Source organism: Paramisgurnus dabryanus, chromosome 9, assembly GCF_030506205.2.
Source record: "Paramisgurnus dabryanus chromosome 9, PD_genome_1.1, whole genome shotgun sequence".
Lineage (NCBI taxonomy): Eukaryota > Metazoa > Chordata > Actinopteri > Cypriniformes > Cobitidae > Paramisgurnus > Paramisgurnus dabryanus.
Window position 1 is genome coordinate 21,787,083 of NC_133345.1, and position 23,384 is coordinate 21,810,466.

The 23,384-nt window shown below is 37.0% G+C and overlaps 1 protein-coding gene and 1 long non-coding RNA gene across 6 annotated transcripts in view; one reads left to right on the forward strand and one right to left on the reverse strand.

Moving 5' to 3' along the window:
* Positions 1 to 2,596: 2,596 nt before the first annotated feature.
* LOC135773513 (uncharacterized) lies at positions 2,597 to 5,348 on the reverse strand. 5 transcript variants are annotated; one of them, XR_010543535.2, is made up of 6 exons: positions 4,841 to 5,348; positions 4,458 to 4,523; positions 4,320 to 4,366; positions 4,119 to 4,169; positions 3,717 to 3,784; positions 2,597 to 3,589 (listed from the first exon to the last, which is right to left on the reverse strand). It is a non-coding gene; the product is annotated as an uncharacterized lncRNA (long non-coding RNA). The 5 variants fall into 5 exon arrangements; XR_010543536.2 differs by having other exon boundaries at positions 4,320 to 4,383; XR_010543533.2 differs by having other exon boundaries at positions 4,458 to 4,542.
* A 1,025-nt stretch (positions 5,349 to 6,373) lies between these two features.
* Positions 6,374 to 23,384, forward strand: part of slco3a1a (solute carrier organic anion transporter family member 3A1a) — a 56,136-nt gene continuing 39,125 nt past the window's right edge. The window contains exons 1-2 of the mRNA XM_065283133.2: positions 6,374 to 6,848; positions 17,414 to 17,852. Coding sequence (XP_065139205.1) covers positions 6,705 to 6,848; positions 17,414 to 17,852 — 583 coding nt within the window. The 5' untranslated portion in view covers positions 6,374 to 6,704. The remainder of the gene's footprint in view (positions 6,849 to 17,413; positions 17,853 to 23,384) is intronic.

Here is a 23,384-nt window from a genome sequence, read left to right on the forward strand (position 1 = left end):
GTGTACTTAGACCGACGGAAAATTAAAAGTTGCGTTTTTCTAGGCATGATATGGCTAGGAACTATACTTTCATTCTGGCGTAATAATCAAGGACTTTGCTAATGTAACATGGCTGCTGCAGACGTAGTGATATTACGCACTGCCTGAAAATAGTCCCCTGCTATTAAAAGTAACCAAGGGGACTATTTTTGGGCAGTGCATAATATCACTACACCATGCTGCAGCTATGTTACATCAGTAAAGTCCTTGATTATTACGCCAAAATGAGATAATCTGGATAATCTTTATTTATAAAATAAAGAAGAGTTTGTAAGTTCCCAACGTGCATTGCATCATGTTCCATTCTGTGGTTAAAATTATTAAAAAGTTAAAAAGTGACTGTTTAAGTGTTTGTTGGCTTTATTTTATCCTGTTGATGTTGTCTATGTTTGCTGTCTGTTGTAGTTAGAGTTGTTTTATAGTAAATTATGTTGTTTATTGTCACCATAACTGAGGTTTTTGTCTAAGTGATACGTCTGGATGCATAAACATGCATTCAACATAAACTGCTTGAGCAGTTACTTGATCAAAATTAAGGACATTGTATAATATAACTGAAATAACAGGTTTTATCGTTTTGTCCAACTCCATTGACATGTATTAGATGTGCTGTGAGGTACGGTATTACTCCGCCGCCGGGAACGTTGTTTGTATTCCTGCAATTTGCAAAGGTGGATTATCGCCACCTACTGGGCTGGAGTGTTTATTATTCAAGCTCTCAGCGGAAGAATATACGGGTGTGAGGCGTTTGGAAAAATAGGTCCACAAGTTCACAACGAATGGTAAAACACCTGTTGGAAAGCATCTTTTGCAGCGATTTTTGTGTGAGCATTTTAGTGAACACCTCTGACCACTCTGTGAGTTTCATGTCTTTGTAAACGAACGTTTAATGCATTTTAGGAAGGATTGTTCCAATGCAGCCATTATAGAGGTGGGAGGTGATACAACAAACACCCGAAAATTCTCGGGCCAGCATCATATGTCCAAATTTCAGTCATACTGTAACCGTTCTATTTCATCATAAACAATCTGAAAACAGGGCTTTAAGTGTAAAATACCGAACTTGTCCTTTAAATAAAAAGGTGGACTGAAGTCTCTATTTGAGGTAACGCCAAAATTTGTTGATTGACTAGTTAATTTAAATTGGATTAACAGATTTTTCTTTTCTTTTTTGCATTGAAGTTGAAATTTCTCAGTAAACAATAAAAACCTGGGGGAAATTAGTACTTAGATTTATTTTTTGTTGTGCTGGCTTAAACTTTAATTTAATCAGCACAGTCATTGCACTGATCTCCATTTTGGATTTTAGCACCGAATTGCTCTGCACATGTTAATACAATGTGTCTTTCTTATAATATTAACATATTTCAAATAAACAGACAAACTATTTGCATCTTTTTATGCATTTTATCTGCATTTCATTATGACTACACACATTTTTCTTTATGAGTAAACCAATTTTCTTTATAGTTGTACTTGTTTTTATACAGAATTTCTAAGAAACTGATGCTATTTTAAACTATTGCCATCTTTTCTATAGAGTGAAAGTAATCTTATTTTATTTGTACTATAGACTATTTTTTGCCACTATTTATATCAGACACACCCACATGTCCCAATGGAGGACAACATGGGAAACACATTTATCCTATCTTACATGTTAAACAAGATTTTAATATACAGATACATTCTGACATTTAACATTCACTGCTCAACTAGTACTCTTTAAAAAAAAACTAGTACTCCGTTGAAGCTAGTATTAGGCCAGATAAATGTTGATTCGTACAGTTACCTTAACAACACATTCCTTTTGCATTGTTAAATATTATATAATGTTAAGGGGGAAAAAAAAAAACATTTTATTCCACTGCTTAATAGTTGCTGTAACGTTTTTGCCATGGTAACCAAACACAGGAGAGTGACATCACACTGGTGCTCAGCTCAGTGGGATGATTACCCGTTTTGACCATGAGAAGAGGAAGGACCATCACCACACCTAGCATGAGTCAGCCCACAATTTCACACTCACTCTTCTTTCACAAAAACCAAAATAGTGCATTTGTACTCTGTGTGGTTTTCTTTCTGCTGCTCAAAGTCACGGAACCACCAGATGGATCTCAAATATACAACTACGACTATTATAAAATGATATTATTGTAGACTACTGTGTTAAATGATTAAAAAATTATATAAAACAAAATTATGTTGCAGTAATTTGCACCGCATTGTGACTTTGTGTAACATAGCTTATATGATACGTATACAGTATACCATGGTGACAAAACTTTAGTTGCACAAAACTTCATGACAATTACATTTTATGAATGTCAAATCAAGTGTTTACACTCATAAGTAGGCCTACCATTGAGAAATGAATAAAGCCACTGAACAGGTGATGTTATCCTAGAATGAAATAGTCAAAGTAGAGGTAAAAACAAAGCAGACTAATTTGTTTTTATGTTTAATTACACGCAAATCATGTCTGATAATATTTCAACTTAAAAGTTATGTGTGGGCAAGTGAACTGCTGGGATATCTGCCCAGATAGCAATTTTGTTCCGGCCCAGCTCCGGCCCACACAACCAGTTTTTCCTCGGCCCACATACAACGAAGAATGACGGCCCTACAGTGGCCCAGTTCTGAATTACGGACAAAGGCCACACATGGGCCACAACTGGCCCATGTCTCTGACAGAAAATAGCCCATAATTGGCCCAAACCTGGGCCAGAACAGGTTATAACATCGGTACCAGTTCTCAGCCATAGGTCAACCATATTAAAACCAGCATTTAACCAGAACTTCCAAAACTGAGCCATAACTCAGCCTAATCTTGCCCAAATTATATTAATAAATAAATCACACGAAAAATTACTTTCAAATTGTTTGCCTTTTTATTAATCAATAGCACATAAGTCAATAACACTACAACATTGTATGTGTTAAAACTCTTCTAGTATAAACTGCCAGCAATAAACAAAAATACTAGTTTGTTCAAATACATTATTGGCATGAATCTACCAACAACTTAAATTACAAAGCAATTTCATCCTTAGTAAACAAACAAAAGTTTAGAACAAACTGATAATAAAAAAAACCTTTGTGACAGTTACATTTGTGTGTTAAACGTAGCTTGCCCAAATTGCCAGCTATACACAAATACAGAAGTTCATTGAAATTAATATATAAGCATGAATAGAAATTTAAATGAATTACCATGGGTAAATACAAGTTTAAACCAAACTGAACTTAAAAGTTAGTTAATTAGAAACTTCATGTGTATGTGAAACCAACTCTACAGCCAGCCAGCCAGCAAAGATACAAGGTCCAGTTAAAGTATTAGCATGAATCTAACTTAGGTAATTTCAAATAAAACGAAAAATTAAAACAATACAATTCATAAAAATGAAACAAACAATCAAGCACTAATAATAATCTATGTGTATGAGAAAGTGTTCCTATTCAGGATTGTCCTCAACAAGAAGTACTGCTTTCCAGCCTCTCTTTTCTTCTCAGCTCCTCTTTCCATAGATGTAAACATTACAGCAGCCCACTGTTATATAAAAGAAAACAGATGCAAATCAATAATTGTTATGAAGCAAAAGCCATATAATAAAGTTATTAAAAGCATAATGGTATACTTTAAAACAAACAGTTAGATAAACAATTAGAAGATAAACCTTTTAGGATGAACTGCTTCTGTTTTCTTCCTCAAGTTGCTTTGGATGAAAATGGCTGCGTTGAATGTCTAAATAAAATGAAACATAGCTTAGACCTTAAAGAGGTACTTTTCATTTAGATACAAAGCAAATGAGATATGTTCTAAGCATGTATTTAAAATATATTATATTAGGAATATCCCCATTATTAGTTAACAAGAAAATTTAGTCAAATCAATATAAATGAAAGAGAGAAGAACCATATACTGCACGTCTAAGGTCTTCACAATTGCTGTCATACTTTATCCACCTATGAGAAATTCAGCTTTGCAGATATAATTCTAAAGATTTGTCAAGTATTGATTTTGGAAGCAATTAAATTAACATTAAATTAAATGGTGGCCCTGATGTACTGTCACTAACCTGAATGTCACCTCCTCCTGTCCTGTCAGCATCCTTGTCCCACCTCTTTACCTGAAGCAAACACAGCAGATGATTAACAGAAAATAATTTCACAGTATTCCATATATTCAAAATATTTGTATTTTTACCATTTTCCTTTGTATTCAACAATGCAATTCGTGTAACTAAAGTAATGTTAGGCTATGGTCAGTTCTTACTCACCTAATGAATGAAACCACTGTCCAGCCCTCTGTATTTATCTGCTTTCACTGAAATCACAATGTGACTATTTAGCCATATAGAGCAATCTTTTGATAATAAACACAAAGATGCAAACATGAGCCTCAATATTTAATTTACCTTAATGTGTCTATTTGAATATACACCCCATCATCCTCCTCTTGTCCCACTCCAGAGTCTTCATGTCTTGATGAACACAGACACACTTTCATCAAAAAAGGAAATTAAACGTTACAGAAATACATTTTTAAATATGTTTTTTATATAAATGTTCTAACATCAGGAAGACCAGATAACCAAATTCGATTACTTCATTATAATATGATCACAGTTATTCTTAACCTGATAGATAACAGCTAATTTAATATCAATATAACGTTAATTGTCACACATTACGTTATGAATCACGTAAACGTTTGCAATCCTTTATACGTTTGTAAGACATTTAAACAAAAACATTTTTATGATTGTAAAAGTTTAAATATTTAAGTTCAGGTACTTACTATCTTTCATCCTGCTGCCTTTGAAATCTGTGTGTCCGTTATGATTGATTGACGCGGTGTAACTGCTACCCCGACGGTAACCCCGCCTATTGGTTAATTTGATTGGCCGCCGCTCGGCTTCCGTTAACAGGAAAGCACGTCTTCTGTTATGTGATTGGCCAGTGGCACTCGCCTTTTTTGATTTGATTGGCCATCTCAATCATTTTTGACAAGGTGTTCAACGTAATGCTGAGTTGTAGGAACTGGAGAAACGGATGACGTTAAAATACCGCGAGAGTGATTTGAAATCAGAATCCTGCCCATGATCTTTCGAGTCGCTCTCGCAGTACTTTGATGTCATCCGCGTGTAGGTTCTTGTTGCACTTCATAAATAAACTGCGCATCCTTAACGTAACGCGAAGGTTAACAATACATTTTGTTTATTTCTGCAGTATCTAACATTTGATTGTACACAATGATAGTTTTACTTAGTCATTGAAGTCAGAAATCTTCAGCACAGTAACGTTTATTTCTGCAGTATCTAACATCTGATTGTACACAATGATGGTTTAGTCATTGAAGTCAGAAATCTTCAGCAGGAATAAACTCCTGCTACAATGAAAATCGCGCAAAAGCAAGTTTAAATAGAAACGATCCATGGTGCTTCTCAAAGCAACGTTATAGAAACTTTTAAATTCAGAAAGAAAAACTTTTGGAAGTTCAGGGTCATTTGAACAAAATAATCTTGACCCATGATCTGAAGGCAAGTTTATGTGATTGAAATGTAGACAAACATTATTGTCCAAATATATTAGTTTCTTTTAATACAAAACTATTTTACTTAATAAAGGTTAAATTAACATTAAGATTAAGATAGCCTGAAAATCCTTCAATTCTTCTAATTATTTATTATAAATCAGTATTTTAAATGTGGCTTACAATCACTAGACTGATCTGGGCCAGAGTCACTACACTGATCTGGGCCACATACCTCCCAATCACAACTGGCCCAAATTTTATCTGCCATCATGGATCCAGTGCCATCATTGCCACACCTGGCCCATACTTGGCTGACATGTTGCATGCCGTTGCCGGCAGCACGCCAGCAGTGCCATCATGAGGCCACATTCGGGCCGAGTCCGTCTGCTATCTGGGTGATAGCCCATCGTAATTTCGCCATTGACCAATCAGAATCAAGTATTCTAGAGCGATCCGTTAATAAAGCGCTAAATAAAGGTGTCTTAATAAAATGAAATTATGTTAGATAATATAATTATGTTGTAATGCCACTTGTAAACTTAGTACCTTAAAAAAAACATTTAATATGTTTAATATGGATAAAGTGTGTAAAACGTGCCCTATTGCTGTTTTCCAGGCTGTTCAGATAAAAGTATTCAAGAAGACGTAGTGCCGTTCACCATAACATTGAAAAAACACTTTAAAAGCTTTAATCTGTCCTTCAGTGTGCCTGTATTTTGAATTATGAAGCATTAAGTTTATAGTAAGTGCTAAACAGCGCCTCTACCGAGACATTTAATCGCTTGGAATCTCTCACACAGTACGTTACGATCACAATGCCTGAGCCGAGGCGTGGAATCAAGCCTTCTGACTGAAGTGACGCTACAGCCGGCTGAAGCAAACACAACACGACGCGTGCTCGGACAGTCTCAGAGGGAAACAAACATGTTGTTGTTTGAAATCGCTTTATTCTCCGTTTCCGCGACAGAAAGCCTCGGAGGAGAGTTTAGTTCGTTCTCGTTCATCGGCAGAGTTTCATTGAAAAGTCTACAGCCTGTCACACGGCACTCAGTCTGACTGAAACAGGAGAGCAGCAGCAGTTTTACAGACACGTAAAGACAGTTTGAAGCACACTTACTTGCTCAGGATGCAAGTAAAGAAAAAGAGGAGCTCCGAAGACCCTCAACGGGATGATATAAAGAAAAAAGCATCATGCTTTTCAAATATTAAGATATTTTTAGTAGCTGAATGTGCTCTGATGTTGGCACAAGGCACGGTGGGCGCATACTTGGTAAGTAGCCCTGCTTTCCCTTTTGGTTTGGCGCTTTAGACTGTGTATATGTATGTATTTAAGTGTTCCTGAATGCTTTGTTAAAACAGAAAACTTGTTTGGCTTAAGATTTATCGCAGTGTGTTTCTTTAATTCTCTCAAAACCTTCCTGTACAGTAATGCAACTTTGTGCATGTCACGAAACGTGACACGGATGTGACATAGTCTAATCTCATAATGATCAAGGCTGTCCCTAAAATCATTACAGGAGTCTGAATGCGCCCTCAAGCATGCCATACCCTTAGTGCAAAGGCAAAACGGAGTGCTAATGTAAAGCACAGCTGCCTCAGCAGACATAAGCAACGATTATAGCTGTCATACTCTCAGAAATAAGTTCCCTGGCAAGCACTGAGCGAGTATGAGATGTAGACTTGCGTGAGTCATTCAGTAAAACTTTCCCATCACTATAAAATAGTATATAAGATTGATTAGATGCTTATAAAGAGGCGGGGAAAGGTACGGTAGGGTGTGAGAAAGGTGTGTCAAAGGTGCCCTTATTTTGACAGAAATGCATTCAAAGCATGCTTACATTTTATTTTTACAACCCAGCTTGTAAATTGTAAACAAAACGGCGCCGCTTTGTAGTTGTCGCTGGTTTGTTTATGCTGCCAGGTAACAAGATTTTCACATTGCTTGATGGTGTAAATGACATGGGTTCTTCTCTATATAGCATCTTTGATAAGGAAGCGATTTGTCCAGCCATGTCCTTCATACCCATGGCATGGGATGTCTGATCTCAGTAAGAGCTCAGTAAGACCATATTTGGAAAGGAAACAATCATTCGCCCCAATGCCAAAAAGGCACAATACATCATGGGAATAGTCGCATAGAGGTACCCTTGTTCAGACTGGATTTGTCAGCTTATGGAAATGTTGATGTTTGGGAACCAAAGCAAGTTGTCCATTTCAAAAACGTTATGGGACTGGGAAATGTGCAGATTTATATTTTGACAGTTTGATTGCGTTGAGCACAGTAGTAGTTTTTTCCATAGAAAAAATGAGCTTTCAAATTTTATAGAAGTTGGCTTTTGTGTTAAATAGCAGACATGTGTTTACTCTTATGATTGTTGTTGCATTTTTAAAAAGTGCAATAAAACAGCCTTTTCTCCAAATTGGAAAATATAGCTTTTTAAGATCAAATTTAATTCATCAATAAAATAATATAAAAATCATATAAAATACCGTCAGTATTTCCATTGCGGGATGGAGTCTCCACTCTTTTTAATGGACTGACTCAATGTCATCATGTTCATTCCTGGGCATTGTGTCAGTTTCCTAAGTTTAGCTCCAGCCCTGAGTTTGACTTTGGCCTGTCTGGACTTCCCCTACGTGCTAAGAGACCCAACAAACTTTTTTTAATCTCCGGTAAACACCCATGATGTGTGCACCTTATCCTCATATATAGAGTTTCAGTATGAATATTTTTAAATTATTGGGCTATACTCTAACAGTAATATGATTACATTCGGCATATGCTATTCACCTTATTCCGCCACGCCCCTTTTCAATTATTCGCTCTTCCGCATTTTGTCAACCGACTTCCGCTGCTAATATGGCACAGTGCATTCGGTAGCTAGTTTGGTGGTTAGAAGATTGTTTGTAGTTCACTATAACTTTAGCGAAATGACAAATATCGCAACTGCTGTAAATGTTTTAAATTAGGAGCACGGAGAAAACTTGATACGACGCTCGGATAGTCTTATAATGTCCCATCAATCATCTCGTGGTTAGACGATATGAAGCGGCCGCGGCAAGTCACCTATGGGACATATTTAATTACCTCATCCTGTCAGAAGGAGCAGCATTGAAAATTATTAAAGTACTTATGCCTACCAATATTTACACAGTGATTTCGTCTTTTTTAAAGCAAATGTGCACCTTAGCCAGTCCAATATCTATTTCGTTTTTATGTGGTAATGTACCGTGATAGAATTCATTTGCAAACTTGCCAACACTTATTCCTTCAAATCAGGAGACTAGACTTAAATCCTTTTAAGTGGAATCTACAAAGCTCACATATGGTTTAAGAAATTCCTTACAGATAATAACTGATCACACTGTATAACTGCATGACAGGTAACATCTGATCACATTGTAAAGATTTAATATAACTGCACAATATCTGATCACATTGTAAAGGTTTAATATAAATGCATGACAGGTAACATCTGATCACATTGTAAATGTTTAATTTAACTGCACAACATCTGATCACATTGTAAAGGTTTAATATAACTGCATGGCAGGTAATATCTGATCACATTATAAAGGTTTAATATAAATGCACAACAGTTCACATTGTAAATGTTTAATATCACTGCATGACATCTGATCACATATGAAAGTTTAATGTAACTTTACAACAGGTAAAATCAGGTCACATTGTAAAGGTTTATAAAAATAACTATGGACTAAGAAACAACTAACTTTTCAGCAAGACCACCCTGCAATGAATTAAGACGCAGCTTTATCAGAGTCATCAGGAGCTGATCCCAAGCGTATATCTGGAAGCTGTTGGTGTTTGTACTGGTAAAGTGCTTAGCGACTGTGTAATGCATGCAATATCAACCCTGTGTAAAGCTGACAAAGATGGTTGTTTCTCAGCAGAGATATGTACATTTGTGCCAGCTCAACACATGAAGCAGAAGCATTGAAGCAGTTTCTCGGACAGGGTTTACAGGACTAGGCCTTAATTATATTAGGACATTTTAGTTTTTACAAACAAACCCTACAAAAAACAAGACTGGTGCACATCTTGTGACAAAACAATGGCACTCATATATGTTGAGGTATGTCAGTACAAGGTGTTTTTAAATTATCGTAGCTCAAATAAGCATTTTAGCCTGGGACCAGCATAAGCCCTGTCCGGGAAACTGCAAGGTTGTTTTCCCATATCAAATGTAGGTTGCTTCAAGTTGAGTTGTGATTTTAAAGTGTAGTTGTGGTCAGAGACGGATGGATCCTCCCATTGTGTTTCTGCATCACAGTTTAGGAACATGTTGATTGTATCATCCTCACAGTTGTCCATTGCATCACTAAACATCAATGCATCTGTGAAAATAATATAACCATAAACATTTTTATGTTAGTATTTAAAATAAACTTGCATCATGAGGAATTAATATATAAATGACATCCATACTTAAACAGAACAGTGTGTGAGAGAGGTGCATTAAAAAGAGACAGTAACGTTATACACACAACCTCTAACTTCAGTGTTAAATAATATGTCGTTTAATAGGTCATTATCATCAATATCTGAATGAGAAATGAACTGACCTTCTAGCATCTGAAATCTCTGTAACTTGTATGAATCACGTGAGCTACTGTAAGAATGTAATGTACTATAATATATTGTTGTCTTATCTTAAATATAAAAATATAAGTGGGCAATGAAAATCATTCAAAATAATTGCATTTTATAAACTAAAGTTACTGATCTTAAGTTTATTCGTAGAACGGACATCACAAGCACATTTAGCTAAGATAGCTTACCTGAAACTGACCACCTTTTCAACACCCGGCGTTGTTTAAAGTTACCGGAACATCGTAGTCGAACCATTACTTGGGGTTAGGGTGTTCCTCAGTCGGCTCCCCGTCCGTTAAAATTGGTAAGAAACAAACATAAAGGCGCTTGAGTGAGCTTTTTAAGTTTAACGCGTCGCCTTCAGCCACTGCCTCAGCTGCTCATCTTCTATGCAGCCGGAAGTACGTTGACAAAATGAGCGCAATGGCGCCACCCTTGTTGTCGTGGAAAATAAGGTGAATAGAAAGCTAAAATCACAGGATGCTCATTAAAAATACTGAATGAGCTAGCATTCGTTTACTGATCCTCACTTTACATTAACTTCTCCTTTTAAGGTGTGATGCAAAAAGGCTGCAAAGGTTTTGCAAATGTCCCATGGCCGATGCGCCACGTGACATCCCCAAACAAATCCGTGTGTTCAGAAGAACTCTTAAGCCTTTACTCTCAAAACTCATTTACGTCATGTCTGCTCAGTTTACTTTTAGAGGGACTTTTTGTGCCTTTGCTACCAGTCCACCCTCTTTATTTGTTTACAGAAAACCTTCATCTATTGTAAATTATCATTTAAATGGGGATGCCGTCAGTTTCCGCTCATTCTAAACAGTGTAGGGAATGTGCATACATGTGGAAATACATGGCTCCCAATTTTATGAATCAGGCACAGCTGAAAGATGCCTGGTAGCCATACATGTTCAAGAAACCACTTCCTGCTTGAATGCCACAGACTGGTTGTTCCAGACGGGAATTTGTCATTGCATTTTATGCAGGCATAACTTAAACAACAACATGGTGGAATTTTTCAATAGCTTGAAATGATTACAGCAGGATGAGTAATTCCGGGTGGAGTCAACCCCCAGCTTTGGGTCAAACAGGGATAAACCCAGATGTAAAATAACCCAGAAATTTTTTATATTTGACCCAGCAATGGGTTAAAACAACCCAGCATATGTTAAACTACAGCCCACTGGTTGATCCCCTTTTTGACCCAATGTTGGGTTAAACATATTAATAATGTCTGTGTATAGAGTAGATTTGGCATTAGTTGACACTCCGTAGTATTCCTCGTGTAGGCACCGAAATATGCATAGAGGTCTGGATATTCAGTCAACAGGTTTCAACTGTTTGGCACAGACTGTAGGGCAGAAAGTGGAGGCAGATGGGGGATGTGGCCTGTCCAGTGTTTTCGAAATAGTTCCAGAACTGGTAGGTTGGCACGTATATCTTGGTCTCTTGAAGTCAGTGTACATTACATAGAGTGCCAACACACACTCACACACAATAAATTAATTCAGGAAAAGATTTGTTTGAATTTTCCATATGTATATTCTCTAACATGCTGCCCAAATGAACAGTTTACTGAGAAAAATATGCTTTAAACATTAATTTAATTTTGTAATGTAGGCTTTAATGAAGCAACATATAAAAATAAACAATTCACAGATGTGATGTGTGGAAAACACGTCTGTTGGTTACATACAGTAGGCACTGACAAGAACACAAACAGCACATTCTGTTTAATAAATCTGACCGAGTCCAGACGATTAAGCAGTTTATAGCCAGATTTTAAAAGTCTTCTTGCAAATTAGTCTTGTCTTGTTTTAACAGTCTTGTTAAAATTAGTGTGACGTGTGTCAACTATGAAAACCCATATGACCTCTGTATTTAACCCATCTCATTGAGTTATGAATATACACACTGCAAGTCAGGAACACACACAGTGGGAGGAGTGGGCAGCCATCACTGCAGCATCCAGGGATGTAGCGCTAACTGTATTAAGAGTTTTGGTAAATTGTTAAAAGTATTGAAAAATCTGTTATAGCAATCGTTAAAAACTGTAAAGAGCACATATTATCCGATTCACGATTTTACATTTCCTTTGGTGTGTGTGTTAGTACATGTTAATGATATGCAAAGGAACAAATCCCAAAGTAAACGATGACGCGAATAATCGGTTCCAATTTAAATCTTTTCTTGGACTACAACAAACACACGGATTGTAGGCAACATTTTACTTTCTCGGCCTGTTGATGTGGACACAACGGTCATTTTTATGATTCTGCACGTTTTAATATTTAAAGAATTAACAACTGACTAAACCATGATTCATGTGCCGTGCAGAGTAGTGCTTGTTGTTTTTAGGATCACAAATGCAGACATGGTTTTAAATAGTGGTGCACCGATATATTGGCAGATGATGCTTGCTATGCTTCTCAATGATTGCGGTGAAATGCTGTTACATCCAAAAGCCAGAGGGCGCTCTTGTGCAGAAATTCAATATGCGTTGTAGACCAAGAACCATTACACACGCAGCTATGATACGCAGCTCCAGGATATGGCTTAAGCATATATTTATTGCTGTTCTTCAAACCTTTTCAGGTATTTTCAAGATAATAAAGAATATGTATAATGATTATGTTTGACGAGTGTTGCTTTTTCAAATGCATGTTATGAACGACTCCAACTGACAGTGATTTTAGATCGATAAGTACTTACTGATCAAAAGCCGTAGTACTTAAAATAGCTATGCATAATATCGGCTGTGCGATTCAGAATAGTTATCGGCCAGGTATTATATGTGGCATTTATTGGTGCACCCCTAGTTTTAATGTTTTCGTAATCCTTACCTTACCAATCTGTTTTGTCCTGCTTAAGCCCCGCTGGCAAAGTTGATCAACCAGCTTGGTCATCTGCATTTTCTGGGTAAGATTCGGCTTGTATTGATATGGTAGTAAAGACAATATTAACTTGTCAGTATTGCATTGGGAGCTGATCTTCCAAACATGGTAAGGAGCGTCACTTTTCCGGCTGACAGATGTATTCAAGCCAATCACAACGTACAGGTTAGCTGGCCAATTAGAGGACACTGCGCCGGTCAGAATGATGAGTTATGTACAAAATCAATGCGTTTCAGGGAGGGAAGGCATAGAGGAGCAAAAATTTGTGTTGCTCAAGGGGACCTCGAGGCCGTAAGACTGGAACTGGCAACCTTCGGGTTACAAGCCTAACTCTCTAACCACCAGCCTATGACTGCTCCAACAACTATTCTTCAGAAGAAGTTCCTTTGTAAGCCATTCTTTGGTTAAACAAATCCTCCCAACAACTATCATTAATGATAATACTCCATGTATCAAGCTAAAAATCACTTTATTTTCTGAATAATGGCACAGCTCTCTTATGCTGCTAAAAGAGAGTCAATGAGAAAACAATAAGAGCCTGCTGTGCAGTAACGCTGCTGTGACTTTTACCATACATGCCGCTTACAGTATGTAAGACAATTCTTTCTCATAATATTTTTTTCAGTTTAAAACTACTTTCACATTTTTTATGTAAGCTTAGACAGTGGTTCTCAAACTGGGTGCCGGGGGGCCTCAGTTTTAATGACATTTTACAAAATACATTAAATGATCATAAATTCGGTATCTTTAAACCTCAGAAAAATAAGGCTACTAACTAACAACACTACATTCTGTACAATTAAACCCTGGAGAACCCACGGGTCAAATTTGGCCAATGTTAATTAATGCTAAGAGAAGGGTTCTTGGGTACTCCAGGGTTAATAGGTTTTGTTCAAGGCTTTGAACCGGTTCACGGAACGAAAACGAAAACCAGAAACTTTTGATGTTTTGCAAGGAACAGAAACAAAACCAGAAACTTTAAAAAAAATGTGTTCTGGAACAGGACCGTTTATTTAAAATAAAGGTAACCGGTTAATAACGTTATTTTTTGTTCTTTGACAAAATTTTTGTCTAATATGACTCCGTGAAGTTCACTTCCGGTCGTCGTTGACTCATCAGAGAAATGAGAAGCTTGCCACCAGCAAGTAACCTACTCAAGTCCAAGTCTCTAATGCTCAATCATAAGAGGTAAATATTGTAGGCTACCAAGTATCTCAAGATGTTTGTTTTTTACTAATTAGTGGTGTAACGGATCGCAGTTGATCCATGATCATGTACAGCTCACGACCCACGGTTCGGCTTATATGCGATTCGCGGATTAATACGCAAATTTAAATAGGGTGGAAGTTGATCATTTGCACATGTTTCTAAGGCTTGCAAATGTTAACACTTAAGTGATTTTAAACAATTTAACCGCTAAAAGACGCTAAATTGAGCGTGAATGTGAACATGCTGAATGTGTCCGGTCCAACTCCGCCCTTCAAAGATCAGAACTCTTGATGTATAAACTTGAGAGAGAGTTGCGCTACTGTGTCTCATACTGTAGTCCATTAAAATACATTTGGTGAATAAAGCACTGAAAAACAACGTAATTTTCACTTTATGTGGAGTGACTGTTTATGCTGCATCTTCTTCCCGAAGCGCCGTTTGGCATTCGTCCCCGTGTTTAAGTGCACTCAACAAATGTGGGCATGTCAGAATTACAGTTATGCCGCTTACATAATGTAGCCTTTTTGATGTTCGATGACAAGAAAGAGACTTATAAATTATGTAGACTAATAATATTTTAAGTTTAATGTCCTAATGATCAGCCTACTTATTTGTATGTTCCACAGCTGACATGGAACGTTATTAACCGCTTCGGGAACTTTATTTTTTGTTCTAACCGGTTCAGGAACGTCAATTTTAGGGTTGAACTGAAAACCGGAAACGTTAAAATACTGTTTTTTTGTACCAATTGGGAAAAAAATTCTGGTTCAAAGCCCTGGTTTTGTTTAATAAAAATGTTAAGTTTTGTAATGTTTAATGTCATAAATTTTCTTTGGGGGACCATGAAAGGATGCACTGTAATCAGGGGTGGGGGCCACGCCGAAAAAGTTTGAGAACCCCTGAGCTAAGATGTATCTGTGTTAAAGCTAAAAGCAGTTTACCATGATTATCCTTCACATTGAACTAATGTTTGGAAGGGGATTAGTGTTTTAGTCCAAATATTAAAATAGGCCACCATTGGCACATTGGAATTGTTTTGTAGGTTATGATCTTTTAGCAAGGCTTACATTCAGTTTTTGCTCTTATTTTAACATGCACACATATAAACACTGGTTCTATTAAGAAAAGCTAAAATAATTTAGTTTTTAAATCATATGCATGAAAATACTTTTTCAGTATACCAAGCATTTACCAGTATGATGAGCTTTGCATGGTTTATCAACTCAGACTTGTTGTGGACGGCAAATATGGCACAGACCACAGCAGATTGCACCAGGCTACAGTAACTACAGGAAATTGAGTTATAGCTAATTAAGTTATTCACTGTTCTGCAACATCATTGCTATTCATATTTACATCATCCTTTTTAATCTGTTGGAAACATTTTGCTGTTATTCAGTAAGTGGGTGCCTTTCTTTGGTGCGCAATAATATAAATCCATGAGGCTAATGTGATAATTGTGGTATGCTATTCAAAAGGTCATTTGACATTTATTTAGAAAGACACAGATCTACGGGCTCAAGTGATACAGTAGAAGCTTTTTCTCTTGGTACTGTATGAATGTTGGATTTAGTCATTCATTTATCAATCAAATCACGTGCAATAAAACACCTGCAGAGAAGAAGATTTTTCCAGATGGAGAGAAACCATACAAGCAAATATTATCCTGCCCATCCAATCCAAATGATCTCTTCAGTCAAATGACTCTGTTGCGGTGTGCAGAGATTTGCAGCATCTAAGAGAAGGTCGGTTCCAGAGGAATATGATTATAGTAGAGAGCATGGCCTCAATAACTTTCTTTTTTCACTGTTATGCTATATTTGTTTGGCTCGTGCATGAATGTTTCCAAAGATTCTCCATTAAAGGCTTATAAAGCTGCCTGGAGCCCTATTTCACTGTTTCTATTTCTGCTGTAAGCCCTGATAATGACTGTGATAAGGAGCATGTTGAGGGTTTCAGAGTTTAAATGGATTTGTCAAAATAATTGTTTTACTGTGGTTTATTAGTTTTCTAGTTTGACTTGTGTTTGATGTATTTTATGTTACTTTTTTGAAATTGAAATGACTGTATATTGTTTAATCAGATTTTTTTCAGTACCTTTCAAGTATTGCATTTTCTGATCTTGTGTAGCACAGTCTGATCTTACAAATTTCCGTGTTATAGTTACGGAATATTTTGCTCATTTATCAGTGTCATTGTCACGGATCTCCGCATTTTTACGTGTCCGTACCACAGACTTTCTTCTTCGTGTCAGTTTCACGTATTGGTTACTCAATTGTTTTTTCCTGTTTTCTAAGCATTGTCGCTTGGGTTTGGGGTTAGAATGACATTTTGTTACATAAAATGACATCCAAACCCAACTCTAACCCTAACGTCAGATGACAATAGTTTAAAAATCTGGAAAAAAATTGTATAAACCAATTGTTAAAAGTAGTGATGGACCGATAAATCAACCGGCCGATACGTGGCTGCCGTGTTCGCCCATTTTTTCCAGCATTATTTACAGACAGAGTGCTGGAAGCCGCAAGCGATTGCAGGTCATGTGACTAAAAACAACCAACCTTTCCATGACAACATCGAAAGCTCGGCCTAACAGCTGATCATAGCTAAACAAAGTGGGTTTTTATTTCTTCTCTCTATGGGGCGGTTTCGCAGACAGGGATTAGACTAGTCCTAGACTAAAATAAATGTAAGAACTGTCCAAACTAATAACATCTCTTTTTAACAACATGGCTTTTTTACATAATTTTTTATGTAAATTGAGTGAGCAAAAGCAGTATCGGCTCAAGAAAATCGGCAGCCTGTATCGGTCATCGGCTACGGCTCATGAAACAAAATCGGCATCGGCACTGAAAAATCCATATCGGTCGACCCCTAGTTAAAAGTGACATCTCAACCTCAAATCCAAACCCAAGCAACCATGGTTTAAAATAGGAAAAACTATTGAGTAACCAATCAGTGAAACTAACACGGAAAAGAAAGTCTGTGGTATGGACATGGAAATACGCAGAGATCCGTGATAATGACACGGATAAATAAACGAAATATTCCGGGACTATAACGCTTAGCGACAAGTTTCTTACTTTTCATTCATTCCTATCCTTTGTTTGTTTGTAGGTAAGTGTGCTGACCACGCTGGAGCGCCGTTTTAATCTTCAGAGCACTGATGTGGGCGTGATTGCCAGCAGCTTTGAGATTGGCAACCTGGCCTTCATTTTATTCGTTAGTTACTTTGGTGCCAAAGCCCACCGTCCTCGGTTAATTGGCTGTGGAGGCATCGTCATGGCCCTGGGAGCGCTGCTATCCGCATTACCCGAGTTTCTCGCCAGTCAGTACAAGATCACAGACTCCTGGACCAAAGATCTGGGGCGAGATGTATGCTCCAACACTTCAAAAGTAGATGAACTGTGTGGGAACAAAGCCAACACCAACATGATGTACCTGCTTCTGATCGGAGCACAGGTCCTGCTGGGAATCGGCGCCACTCCTGTGCAGCCCTTGGGTGTGGCCTACATAGATGATCATGTACAAAAGAAAGACTCATCTCTCTATATAGGTAGGTGTGTTTTACATCCGTTGGCTTACATATGCGACAAAGTTTATTTTGCTTGTTGTTTTGTTACATACCTGAAGGCAGCATTTTGGCATCAAATTATTCAGGGAAAAAACATGTATCTCTATTGCTGCTCCTCTGGGGACTAATAAGGTAAAAGTAGATTATTATCAGAGTGATTTATTGTGGTTTCAGGCCTTCCAATGGTAAGCCAAAAAACCACTGATGTATTAAAGTGGAACAGCAAACAAGAAATGGGCGGGATGGTATGTGCCGGAAAGCAGCATGTGTGCTAAACCACCAGTTCAATAAGGGAAATCAAGTGTGTGTTGTGTTTGTGAACACAATCCTCACAGTGTATTCAAGAGGTGAGCAGTGCTGGATAGGTTTAACATAATCACTTTCAGGTCATGAAAATAGAGTTTATAACACAATGTGCCATCTGTGTGCACAATAGATGGTGGAGCTTTGTAGATAAAAGTGTTTGGCTTGGAGATTTTGAGATGTGCATTGGTCAGCAGCATAATGTAGGTATTTGATATCACTGAAAGCATGGAAAAGACATTAAAAAGATGATGACCAGGGGCATCAGGTAATGGTGAATGTGAGTTAGAGCCGCCTTTACAGTACATTTAATGTTTACAGTACATTTGATGTTCCTTTCCAAATAATTATTTAATCTTCTTAGATGTGAATCAGAAAGAGAAGACTTTGAATGTGTCTGCAGCTCACTTTGATGATTTTGAAGATGTCAGGATGACAAGGAGATCATGTTATGGGTTAATTGGACAGTTCTGACTTGCTTAGTCTTCCTGTTCATATTCACTGATAACAAGAACCATATCTCATAGACACAGGCTGCAAGTCTTATCAAAGCCCTTTAGATTTCCAAGTCTCAAAGAAGCTGGGCCATGGTTTATTTTACATGCGTATACTGTATCTCTGTGATAAAGGAGAGAAGATAAGTGTGTAAAAGGAAGTGCCCTATTTGATTTTTGATGCTTCTCAGGTTCTGGGTTGAGAATATAAGAGATGTGACATTGCAACTGCAGTGCATCTTGTTTTTTTATATATTCATTTATACAATGTAGGGCTGGGCGGTATGACGGTATATTCCGTTACCGCGGAATAAAATGTCAGACGTAACCACTGATCTATATAAATGACTGGATTGCGCATGACGTCACACTTGTGAAGCCACCGCGCCGCCATGTTGGTATACCCAAACGTTCTATTAAATCAATGGACGTTATCAGATTTTAATGATAAAACATCACTTTACTCGTCTTCGTTTTTATATGTGAACTTACCCTGTACATTATTACAACACAAACGTCCAAAGCATGTAAATAGTTATTTACTGAAAGTTGTACATTTTGCGTTTTAATCAGTTATTATAAATTCATCTTTATTACAGTATCAGATCAGCAGACAGACCGCAGCATATTTAGTATTAATGACAATAAACGTGCTCATTCTGAAATCTATATAAATAATCATGCTTTGTACCGTATGTTCATGCAATAATTTGCTAGTTTTGTAATTATGTTATCTAAACTTATTTAAAGAAATAACGCTGACCGTCACAGTGTAGCTGAATGTCAAAAAAAACTTTATTTATACCCGTGTCATTAACAAATGCAACAGACACACTCACCTTAACGGTTTTTTATAAATCCATTATCCTGCCCGATTAAAACATAAACATTGCAAATAACACCAGAATTAACAAATAATTAACGTACACATATCCTAAAAATTAACCTTGTGTAACTGATACGCTGTAAAGGGGGTAAATTTTAATCATGATTTTGAATGGAAGTCAATGGCGCTCTCTGCCGGTTGGGTATACCAAGATGGCGGCTCGAACTCTGCGCTGGCTTCACGTCACGCAGTTACGTCAAGCGTTCTATGCGCAATCCAGTCATTTATATAGATCAGTGGACGTAACAGATTTTTCTATTCCGTCTATTCCGCGGAATGCAAATTAGTGGGCGTGGCTAACTCTGCCCTCCAGCATCTTAGACTGAGTGTGACGGAGAAACATGTAAAATAGTTCACTTATAAAAAATGAACGAGTTATTTGTGAAATTTTTATAATAAGTGCCAGTGAATCCACCGCGGGTCACGCAGCGAGACTCTTGTCTTGCTCGCTCTCGTGCTCTCTCTCTCTCTCTCTCTCTCCCTCGCGCACTCTCTCTCCTCATGCAGCAGCCGGCCGGCCGGTCCCTGTGTGCAGAGGTCTCTCTAGGCAAGCGCAAGGAGCTGCGACGCGAAATAAAGAGATCTTCTCGCACATAATGCTAATAGTTGTAAAGTTTTCTGAACTTTAAGCAAGCTAAAACAAAACTCGCGTTTATATCAGTGAGGTGCGCTGCTGGAGCGACGTAGTTTGATGCGCCATTTGCTTATACAAACATATCGGAAAGACGAGAAAGAGATGCAAATGTTAAGGTCTAATAGAAAGTAAAGGGCGTCAAGATCTTAAAACAAACTTTATAAACATCACATCATAGCACCTGTCACATTTATAGAGCTTCGTCTCTCATATGGGCTATACTGTAGGTATTTATCCTGTCTGTAGGTTTTTGCATATATTTATACCTGTTCATTTTACATATTGCATATGTTTAATGTAATGTATGCATAAATACAAAATACAATGAAGCCATACTATAGCTTCAATAGTCTATAAAACTAATAACTCAATTAAAAACAAGATTCTGTCTAATCAAGACTTATCTGTTGTTATCTTCTGGGCATTTTCACTTTAACATTATTAACTTTAAATTGCTCATATTTTAAAACTGTGGTGAGCATTTAGTTAAAAGCTATAGTGAGTGGTGTATTTCTGTACCATTTTATTATCAAAAAACAATATAAACTGAAAAACATGTATACCGTCAAATATTCCGTTCCGTGAAATAAAATGACTCATTCCGTGGAATAGATTTTTGGTCATTCCGCCCACCCCTAATACAATGCGTAGAAATGTGTAGTTTTCATATTTTTCATTCTTTTTTTTAAATATTTATATCTGTCAGGTTTTTTCATGCTGGTCCTCTGCTCCAAATCCTCTTTCTTTTTTTCTTATTGTGACGTGCTTCCTAACTCAACGTTCTTTGTGTTCATGCAGCTTTAACGTGACAGCGTTTCCAAAAGCTTTAGGGAAAGCTCGGGTCTTGTAGATTTTGTACGGTAGAAAATGGACACACACTGATTTTAGTTTGCAGGCCCAGAGGGAGATTTGAAGCTGCGCTGCACTGATAGGCTGTGCGGCAGAGTTTGAGGGCAAACAAACATTTTTTTTTCCTTTGAGAACAATGCCATATTGAGTAGAGGCTATACTCAGCTGATCGTCTAAATCCCTGGCATGGCATGCGCAGCATGAATAGGACAGATTATTTAGACATCACCAAGTGCTGGTAGTATACTGTATTCTCAGTTTGCTCATAACAACACAACAGCTTGTGTGATTGTTTATCCTCTTGTAGGAAATGTTTGGTGTCACTTGCAATATGTAAACACAAGCAAAATGCTGGCTTACAATGCCTAATGCACTAAATATAAGAGCATTTCCAGGGATCGTAAATATGTTTGGTCGGTGGTGAGATGAAAAGGTTTTAAAGCAGTGCATTTTGCTGTATCATACTGGCTCTTGTGGTTTATCTTATGGCATGTGTTTGGAAGTTTACAGCTATTTGATTTATAGTGTTTGGTAATAATATTTTTATATTGCCTAAAACTAACTTTTTGCCACACCTTCCAATGGGCCGTAAATTGAGAAAATTTACCGGCCATAAATATTTGACAATGATCAACTAACACTTATGTCAGCTGACATTACAAAGATTAATAAATGTTGTCAAAATATATTTGATCAGATCTGATGTGTTAAAGTGCACCTATTTCATTGCTAAAAAACAACGCTATTTTGTGTATTTGGTACAATGTGTTTGCGTGGTTTATGGTAAAAAACACATTATTTTCCACATACCGTACATTTTTGTAGCTCCAGATTTTACTCTCTTCCTGAAACAAATTGATTTAAAAAGCTCTGTGTTCCTGATTGGCCAGCTAATCTGTATGTTTTTATTGGTCTGAATACCTCTGACGTCAGCCGAAATGTGACGCTCCTTACCATGTTTGAAAGATTTGGTTGCTAACAGAAGTTAACTTACAGGCTGTGAGTCTGAAAGGGGAGGAATTATGATAAAATTGATCTTGTCTACATCACCAATCCCAGAAAGTAAACTGTTGCCTACAATCCGTGTGTTTGTTGTAGTCCAAGAAAAGAGATTTATGTTGGATACGATGACTCATGTCGTCATTTACTTTAGGATATGTACCCTTTGCATATCATTAACATGTACTAATACACACTTACACACCAAGGGAATTTAAAAATGCGAATCGGACAATAGGTTTTCTTTAAAAAACTACACACCAGTTTTAGTTTAGGGACAACACACTTCATGCATTGTCCCAGAATCCACACATCTCTGTGTTATTATTGAAACAACACATTTTGTGTTACTTTTAACACAACTTGTGTTTAACACAAAATCAAAATAAAATGACACATAGGGGGTGTTGAAATTACACAAAATGTGTTAAAAGCATAACACAAAAAATGTGTAAAGAATTAGCACATCCTTTCTTAGAGCGTAGGTTGATTTATGCCTTCCAGTCACTGTCTTTTTTTACACCCATTACTATTTCACCTCATCTTTCTCATGTGTCATACAAGCCATTTCAAAATTATTTAGAGAGACTGGGGAGCACTGTCATGAGTTTGTAATGTTTGCGCATTATGACATTGAAATACTGTGAGAGAGATTCAAAAGTTCTTTATTATTCTTTCTATACCTTGATGTCATAATCACAGATTGGTCTGAGCAGTGCTGCAACACCCGACATTTATAAAATGGCACCGGCCAACTGGCCAATTGACATCATTTCTTATACTAACCAGTTCCAATTCTCACTCACATTTGGTGCTTGGCGAGTTTTTATTTAAGGCCCTGCTTCTTAGTCAGAGCTCTGGACTTGAACTCGGCTGTATGTTGAATTTTCTCAGAATATCTGTGAAGATTTTACTGCCAAGCTTTAAGACAGCATGTTCAGTTTAATTAAACTGTGATAGAGATGGTAAGATTGAATTATTTCCAACAGTTCAATTTATAAATTCAAAACATTTATTTAAGGGTTTGCCTGTGTTAACTTGTTTGCTAAATGAATCAAAATTCATTTACTTTCCCTTTTTATATTATTCAATTTTTTTACAATGGAAGTGAATTGGTCTCATGAACGGTTTGGTTGCAAACATTCCTCTAAATATCTTCCTTGGTGTTCATCAGAACAAAGAAATTTACACAGGTTTGTAACAACATGAGAGTGAGAAAATAATGACAGAATTTTCAGTTTTGGGTGAACTATCCCTTTAATGTATTTAATGTAAAATATTTTAAAAGTAAGTGGTAAAGAAAAGAATGTGCATGATTGATGAGTTAAACATCATAGTAATTCACTAAA